The 9,364-nt window shown below is 41.9% G+C and overlaps 1 protein-coding gene across 1 annotated transcript; it reads left to right on the forward strand.

Moving 5' to 3' along the window:
• Positions 1–649: 649 nt before the first annotated feature.
• On the forward strand, positions 650–5,998 carry MYCFIDRAFT_169135 (uncharacterized protein; the record flags this gene model as incomplete). Its single annotated transcript, XM_007922586.1, has 15 exons — positions 650–660; positions 4,500–4,582; positions 4,608–4,689; positions 4,748–4,772; positions 4,810–4,853; positions 4,898–4,925; positions 4,954–4,980; positions 5,008–5,181; positions 5,217–5,372; positions 5,398–5,480; positions 5,508–5,538; positions 5,574–5,587; positions 5,623–5,726; positions 5,764–5,895; positions 5,961–5,998. The coding sequence occupies 15 exons, from the start codon at positions 650–652 to the stop codon at positions 5,996–5,998; spliced, it is 1,032 nt and encodes a 343-aa protein (XP_007920777.1).
• Between the last annotated feature and the right edge of the window lie 3,366 nt (positions 5,999–9,364).

Here is a 9,364-nt window from a genome sequence, read left to right on the forward strand (position 1 = left end):
TTAACATCTCATAGCTCTAGAAAAATCTTGACATTTTCTCTTATGTCTATAGAACAGAACAGACATATATAACCCCCTATCCCATCCTATCCCCTCCTCATTCTACGACAAATCCACCTAAAACCAACCTAACCTATCCCGAAAAACCTTACCTTTAATAACGTAAGATCTTAGATCCCTCCCCTCGTCCTCCTATCCTTACAATCTCTTAAACGTTCGCAACCCTTTCTTATCCCTAATACTAGTTAGTATAGACATAACCGACCTCGGATTCCGTATAATATATTTAAAATCTATACTTCCTCCTCTACCTAACCTCCTAGTATCTAATCTAATCTTAGCGGAGGTAGTAGAAGCTTTTCGTAAAAGAAAAAGAGAGCTTTATCTATATATAATAGACTTAGGTTTAGAAGCTGTATATAAAGGTACGATTATTATCGAAGGGAAGCGGCGTTTAGATTAGGATATATATATATATTAGACTAACCCGTAGAATCGGAGGAAGGAAGCGAAAAGGGGGGGTTTTTTTTTATATCGAAAGCGACGCCGTTCGATATTCCTTATTTAGTTTCTTAGTCTTTTTTTTTAGTTTTTGCAAAAGGCTCCTTTACATATATAGGACATAGCAAGTAGAATTATATAATATAATATGCACACATTGTGCGTAAGAAGTTGCTTATTCTACTTACTAAACCCCGTAGTTGTTTGCCTTAGTAGAGTTAGACTCCGTAGTCCGTAGCTAAATAAGTTTCCTAGATATAAAGCGTTAACACACACGCTATTATTCTTATTATTAGTCGAATATATAGGTGCGATTAAGTAGGCATCCGATTCCCTATAAGATTTTTAACGGCCGATGCAATTCCCTTACGCCGAGCTATAAAGCGAGCGTATAAAGATCGAAGATTCTCTAAGGAGCGGTTTAGCATTTATTAGGCCCTATCTACTTGCTACCGTTTATAGCGATTATCTACTATAGATTGCAACAACGATTATAGAGCCGCCTTTAATCGTTACCGTCTTATTGTAATCGTTTATAACATTATCGCTTCTTCGCTATGCTCGGTACCTCGCTATAATTATGCTATATATAGTAAGATCGGCGTAAGCGGCTCTAGAGGACTTTTTATACCTATCCGTACGCTAAGTAGACTTCCGGCTAGCTGCCGCTATATCTACCTCTTTATAGTATAGAATTCGATAGTATAGCGATATACGAGGTATATTTAGCGCGCGCGGAGGGTAGAGCGACGATAGATTAGTTATTAATAGTAGTTACGATAGTAAGCGCGCTCTTAGTAGTGCCGCTGTTCTTTCTCGAAGAACTACCGCGATTTCGAAGGCGCAACGTTTATCGACCGATAGGGCGTATATCGACTTAGATAGAGCGTAGAAGGTTTAAGAAGGAGGTGTTTAAGATATTGTATAGTCTAGCGCGCTATTGCCTCGAGCGGACGCGCCTACGGCAACTAGTATTAAAGGCGTTAGTTAATAAGCTAAAGGAACACGGTAGTTTAAAGAATAAGCGGTATTTAGTAGAAGCACGAGTTATTATATTTCTCGTCTATATAGCGTATAACAATACCTGCTTAGAATTAGCTAGCGAGTTTAGCGTAGCGAAGGGCATACCTAGTCGTATAATTCTAGAGGTATCGAAGAGTCTTTGCCGTATTGCAAAGCGGTAGATCTAGTTGCTAGACAAGCGCTAGAAACTAGCCTAGTCCGAAGGTAAAGATAGTAGCAAATTCTAGCCGTATTTCTAGGGTGTTCTTAGTACGATCGACGGTACGTTGTTAATTGCTAATCCGAAGAAGATTAACTAAAATCTATACCGTTGTCGGAAGGGCTTTATTGCTACGAATGTAATAGCTGCGTATAACTCGATACTGCGCTTCCTATTTATTATACCTAGTTACGAGGGGTTAGCGACAGATAGCACTATATTAAGGAAGGCCTATAACTTAGGCTTCGACGTACTAGATAGATACTTCTATCTTGCCGACGGTAGTTATTCCTTTAAAGATCCTCGCCTTCTAGTACTATATTAGAAGACTCGTTACTACCTCCGAGAATAAGGTAACGCGGAAGCTAGGCCTATAGATTATAAGGAGTTATTTAACCTACAGCATACTTAGCTCCGTAACTGTATCGAGAGGGTGTTTAGTATAATAAATCGCCGGTTTAAGATTATTAAGGAAGGTCTAAGTACGTAGTCTATACTATAGCAGAACCGCTTTATTATCGCCTATGCTGTTATCTATAACTTTATTTTATCGGACGGCCGTTAACCTCTATCTAAGGAGCTATAACTAGTGCTAACTAATACTAAATTAGAAGCCGCGAGAGAGGCGGACTATATAGCTAAAGTCTACGCAGACAATAGGAGGCATGCTAGCGATAATAACGACGAGACTTATACAGATTATCGTAATCGGATAGCGCGGTAGATGTTTGCTAAGTATATAGGATAGCAAACGGCTAGAGGGCTCGATATAAGGGCGTAGAAGCAAGAAGTGCTAGTCGGAGTATAGCGCCGTATATAGCAGAGAAGGGTAGGTAATAGGTAAATATATAGGCGAATAGCGGATAATGCTTTTAGTAAGGGATTTAGTAAGGAAGTCGATTTTGTGTTTTTGTAGACATATTCTAATACTATTGCTGTCTCTCGGAGCCCGCCTCGTCCTCCTATCGAAATTCTCGTAGGTTAAAACCGTCGGTTCTTAGCGTTTCGAAGTAAAGTTAAAGTTCGAGTCGTTAGGATATCCTTTCGACGTATATAACAGGCCTCGCACGTAATCACTTTTTGCTAGTAAAAACTAACAACACCTTTATACAAATCAATAGTATAGACACTAGCGTGCATTTACAACGAAAAATATTCCTAACTACCCGAACTCTAGTATTAAATAGGCCTATATTCGCTATATACTTTTTAATACAATCCCTACTTTCTAACCTATACTATAACACCGACCTATTGCTAATAGCTATACTGTATGTATCTATCTATCTGCTGTAGGTACCTATTCTAACGATTATTAGTACGTAGGTCTATTAGTACCGCGTAGAAGTACTCCTCGAATTGCTCGTCGTTTAGGCTTAACGTAACCTCTACGTAGTTATAATTAGCATCCTTCTTCGTATACTCCCTTACTAACAATATCCTATACGCTATCGACAAATCCTTTCCTGCCTATATATTAGGGTCTAGAAGACGCGCCGTTACGATCTTAATAGTAGAACCGGCTTTAGCAACAGCGGCGGCTTCTTTAGCAATAGTAGCGGCTTAGTCGGCCTGTTTCCTCGCAAGGGCACGTTCTTCCTTAGCATCCTTTACACTCTCCGCTACTATTAATACTAATAGCTCGAAGGCCTTCTAGATAGACTTCGCGATAAGAGTATTGCCTTTAGAAGCCTCGTCTTGCTTCTTATAGACACGATTAGCCTCCTTCTGCATCTTCTTAGTATGTTTCTCTTATGCCTTAGCTGTACGTAGTACTATTAACTGTTCCTTAGTAAACGGCTTCGAGGCAGTAGCTTCTATACCTTCTACTATATCTTCTTCCTCTTCCTTACTATCCGACTTATTCGCGCTACTATCCGCTAGTGCTTCTATAGAGCCTACGTAGTCGCTAACCGCTATATCTTAACCGATTAACTCCTCTATTAACTTATAGTATTTAGGCAATTCGTTACGGAATAGAGTACACTTCGTATACTCCTCGAAATAGGCATCTTTAACGTCCGACTTAGCAGTTAGTAGTATACTATTCTAGCTACTAATATACTTTAAGTAAGCAACCTATATACCCTAATCTCGCTTAATAGCTATCTACTTATTCTTTAGGTTATTATCGGTCCGCTTAGTGCTATACTTCTTATTTATTACCTCCGCGAGGTTACGAAGGTTACCGATCTTAAAGTTATTAGACTCCGCCTACTAGCTAACCTTTATTAATTCTATTAGCTGCTCGAGGAAGAATTTAGTCTGTTTAGTCGACTAGCGCTCTACCGTCCGCGCCTACTTGTTTTTATTAGAGGTAACTAGTAATAGTGTCGCTATCGCACTACGCTTACGAGCCGCTAGCGTCTTTAGCTGCGAATTAGTAGAATTAGTAGATTAAGACACTATAGTTGCGAGGATTCGAATAGCGGTAATATAAGAGACTAACTGATTTAAATTGCTAGGTTTTACCTACGAAACCGCCCTTCGAACGAGTACTCGATCTCCTTCTATACCGCTCTACGATCCTATACCGCTTCCTATACCGCTTCGAGCCCTATAGCGACTATTGTATCTACTACTGCAGCTATATGCGCTTTAAGCTTTAATATACAGGCCTAAGGTAGAAAGAGAAGGAAGGTTATAGCGGCAGCCGCCGCGGAGGTCCAATTTGAACACGTTGCCGTCTAATAATAAACGATTATAAAGCGGCTTCTACAAGAGACGATTATGGCATACGCATAATCGAAACGATTATGCGATAAACGGTGGCAAGTAGACAGGGCCTCAGTCGAGCTGTCTGGGCATGGTTTCCTGTCTCTTGCGAAGGCTTGAACTCTGCTCGGCGCGGCACATTCCGTGAAGAGCAGATGGTGGTGTGCAGCAGATGACAGTGGTGGAAATAGTGAGCAACTGCATAAGCTTTTGGCTCGGAGTTTTCGGACTTTCGGCACGTCCCTCCCTTTGTGTGCGGGAGTACGTCGGCGATGGCCTTAACTTAATTCCAAGCGAAGGAGCCTGCAGCCGTAAAGATGGCGATCGAGATGATGTGCCGGAGGAAGAAGGCAGATTGGAAGAGGTGCAAGCGTGGCCAGAGGGCTGCGAATCAAGTTTTCGCTTTCTTCCCGAGGTCAAACCTAGAACTACCTAGGGATGCGTCATCTGCGATTGGAGCTGTATACACTCCAAACCAGCTGGACTCGTAACACACTGATGACAGTCGTCTCGAGTCGAGTGTGGCGGCAAGCTCACATCCTGTAGTAGATGCATGATGATCTCCACAGCAGCGGAGAGAGGTATCGATTGTTTCCGTCCAGACATCGGGACGAGTGCAGTGGGTGAACGACGATGCAGACCAAGTCCTGCAGGCTGTCGCTGCTCCTGATGAAGTGCCAGATGTTTGCTTTCGCGTTAAAAGCGAGCAAGTCCGTGAAGAAGAAGTCTGCAGCACTACGTCCGTGTCACTTCCTCTTCAAGCAGTTGTGATGGGCAGCAATTCTCTGCAAATGCCGACGTGAAAAAGTACAGGTCCATCACACCGCCCAATGATGCTGGAATTGTCGTCTTAGCGCTGAGTGGCAGAGTTGTCGATTGTGATCGACCTTCACGGGCTCGTGTCAGCTCCATGAGGCCACAAGCTCATGTATACGTGCATGAAGCACAGGACACCCCAGATTTCTGATTTGTTACGAACCATGAAGTCCAGGATTAGGGAATTTAGCGCTTTCACTCCGATGTGGGTTGCCGCTGTACGCGAGTGAGCAGCGCAGCCGCAGCGTCGTAGCTGTACTGTACCCGTGATCATCCACGGCATCGTGCAGTATGTTACACTATTTAGTCGGCAGGCAAGTCCTCTCCAGAGGGGTAGGTAGTTACACAAGGCTGCAATGATTGCGGAGTGTCTCTGGGATCAATGCCGATCAGTGTTTCTCTCGCCCAACCAGAGATCGAAAGCACGCTTTACGCGTACGTAACACTGCTGCACAAGCGTCGAGACGGATCTGTCGATGCAGCGTAACGCTGTCAGGGCTGTATGTCAGGCGCACGCGACTTACGAGGAACTTTTCAAGAGATGGGATGGGGGCCACTGAATTGTATGGAGGACAAATGGCTCCTGGCTGTGGGTCGTCTGTCCGTCCCGCGCAGGAACGGAGCGGCGGGCCGGAAGTCTGGTGGGAGCAGCTAGCCTAGAGCGGAACGCCACGGACCGTACTATGTGCTCCGGGGAACTTGTCAGTCCGGTCCGCAGAGCCGCATCCTCTCTCGAGCTACTAGCTAGGGGAAGAATAGGGGTGTTTTGTATATAGAATCGCCTATTGCTTCCTATTAAACTACTATAGATAGAGAACAATCGTTATTCGAGCCTCGTACGCGTTTCTAACTACTTCTAACTACTTTCTAACTACTTCTAACTACTATAATCGCAATAATAGCGCTAAGACTAATATATACGACTACTAGCAAGCTACTAGTGCGATTAGACTAAGCTACTAAGGTAAACTAGACTCTCGAGAAGTCTATAAGTCTACCGCTAATTAGACGAGCTATTAATACGACTTAGTAGGTAAAAGGTAGCACTAGGAGTAGGTTAACTACTAGTAAGAATAGTAAAGCGACTACCGTCGAAGAGCCTAACCTAATCGCTAGTAAGGAGACCGCTATAGCGCTAGTAGAGGAGTTACCGCCTAATATAGATATAGCTTCTTCTACTAAAGCTTCTATTTCCTCCTCTTTTAACGCTACGTAGGAGGCGGAAGCCGCTACTAGTAGCGTTACTATACTCGCTACTAGTAACGCTCTAATAACTTAACCTAGCTCTTTCTTAGATAAGACCTTCTATTATAAAGGATAGTAGACGCTCTTTAATATAACGAAGAGAGGCGCGGCGTAGACAATAGCGTATAAACTAGTAAAGTTCTTATTAGCGAAGAAAGAGGAGAATTAGAATAGATATACGTAGGCGGCGAAGATAGTAAAGTTATATAGTATAGTGCTAATTAATCGTATTGTTATCTAAGCTAGAGCGGACGGTTAGAAGTCGGCTTTTACGAGCGATTAGTACCTAGCTAGCGATAATAAGATTAATAGTAATAAGGTCTATAATAACGCTCTCGAAGTTGCTAAAGGCCTTATCCTTGCCTCGCGGAAGAACGTCTTTATTAATATAGACTTCTTAACTAAACCTAACGCAATAGTAGCAGCTAGAGCTTTAGGTAGTAGCAAGAAGCTACCGGCTAAACCGGCTTCTAATCTAACCTTAATTTAGCTTGCTAACGCCGGCGTTGTAATAGCTAAACTCGAGACTTAGAAGCGGTACGACTATTAGATTATCCGTAACTTTCTATATAGTACTAAGGACTATAGCAACTTCTTAAAGGTAGGTAAGCATACGTGCTAGCGTAACCGGAAGTTAAAGGACTATAGTAAGAACTACTTTCTATTCTTCGAGGCGGCTATAATCGAAAGATGTAAAGCGATCGCTTCTAGTAAATAGAAGGTAGACGAGTAGACTAGCGCTCTCGAAAATAGGTTGCTAGTAAGGTTAGAAATCAAGCTAATTAAGAGGAAGGTCGAGAGTAAGCTATAGAAGGCGGCTATCCGGAAGATAAGAGATCGCCGCTATAGTAGCGAGACCGACTCGCCTCGTAAACCGGCTATTAGAGGTAGTAGAGGTATTAGTAGAATTTAGCCGATTATCTATAACAATTTTAGTAAAGATCTCGGCCGCATTATCGATAACAAATTGCAAGGTAGCGGTATTATTCTAAGTACGCCTTCTCGGACTCCTAGTCGAGCGCTAGTTAAGACTAGACTACGTAGTAAAGTTATATTGCCGCGCAATATCGTTTAGTGCGAGAAGCTAATAGTAGAAAATTCTTCGACTAGGTTGCCTTATAGCGCGACTTCTAGGATTACGACTATTTACGGCCTTATATTGCCTATTTCGTCGGCTCCGGCTAGACGCTAGAGACTATCTACAATCTTACAAAGGACGACTAGCCGGCGGCACTTAGTAAAGTAGATAGTATGCGATTAAAACTAAAGAAGGCTATTATCGAGTTTATAAGGAAGAAACAGGATAAGGTTATAGCGGCGGAAGCTACTATTACTAAAGAAGGGGAGAACTTTTAAGAATTCTAGCTTCCTTCCTATACTAATCTTTGCATAACTACAACATATATAAACTTGTAATAAGCGGGAGATTCTTGCGGTAATAGCACTTATTTAGCCTATACACAATTAATTAATATAACACGCTAGTTATAGTATAAAACAAGCAATAGGCAAGGCTAGCGTTCGTATACACTCTTTACATCTCTGCCGTGCGGCGCTTGCCGTACGCTAGCAATACCTAGCCAGTTACATTACTCGAAGTCGTTAAAATCGACCTCTTCTTCCTCCTTACCCTCGCTATCTTCTTTATATAACGCACATAGCGCTTCTATATCGTTAAGCATCGACGGCTCGTTATTCTAAGCCTACTATATCTATTGTAACTCCTCTAGGTCGAGCGCTATTATATTTTAAGCGTTACTAGCCGTCGACTCGAATTAGGTAGCGTCGTATAGCAAATCTACCCCTTCGACGTTGTATCTAGTATTAGCGAATAGCGTACGCGCTCGGCGGCCTCTATACAGGTATAGACAATATAGTAAGTAATCCTAAAAGCTAAAGAACTTCGGTAGCTAGTCCCTGTGTCTTTTAATAGTCTTCTTTAGCAGATTAAAGCTTCCTTCGATAGGATTCAAATCCGGCGAATACGGCGGTAAGTACTCGAGTCGGTGTCTAGTATCGAGAATCGCTTGCTTAATCCTTAATCTATAGTAAATACTAGTATTGTCTATTACAAAGATTATTAGCGGACCTTCTTCGAGGCATAGAAGCACCTACTTAGTAATCTAGGTAAAGAAACGGTTACTATTAATCGATCCTTAGTATATAGATAGATAGATAGATAGATATTTCATTTGCCTATTGTAGTGCCTTTCGGCCTATACAGGTCTGTTTCTATGTATTGTTTTAGGTAGGAAACTAACTTAGTTGGTAAAAACCTCCCTCCTGTCCTATTTATAAGTGCTAATCTTCCTCGTTTTCTTATTTTCCTTCCTCTAGGGTATACTAGTATTATAGTTGTTACCCTCTAACTACTTTGCCTACTACCCTGCCCTTCTTTCCCCCTCTTCTTCCCTCCTTCTTATCTACTCCTTAGTTTCCCTTGCTAGTGCGAATTGTTATACAAATCCCTGTTTAATAATCTACTTTACTATCCTCTTTAGGTCTTCTTTGCTCTAGATTAGCTTGTCGTATTCCCTTTCTATTGCTTTTAGTCTCTAATTACTTCTGCCTTCTAACTATTAAGGGTAGACTAGTAGCATATACTTAGGGTTCTAAGATTGGTAGCTATATTAGTAAGCTCTGCTTTCAATTCCTAGGACGTTTCTTCTAAATAGGTAAGATCTGAGTCTAATATGTTTAGATCTGATTTGGATAGCTAGGCTTGCCTCGGCCCTGTTTAGGTCCTTATAGAGCTAGTAGTTATATTAACTAAATTTGATTAGTGCCTTTAGGGTTCCTAGTCTAACTTATGTTTTGTTCTATTCCTGCTCCTATAGGTGTCTAGCAATTGATTCTACTAGGCTT

This window comes from Pseudocercospora fijiensis (genome assembly GCF_000340215.1).
Source record: "Pseudocercospora fijiensis CIRAD86 unplaced genomic scaffold MYCFIscaffold_1, whole genome shotgun sequence".
NCBI lineage: Eukaryota > Fungi > Ascomycota > Dothideomycetes > Mycosphaerellales > Mycosphaerellaceae > Pseudocercospora > Pseudocercospora fijiensis.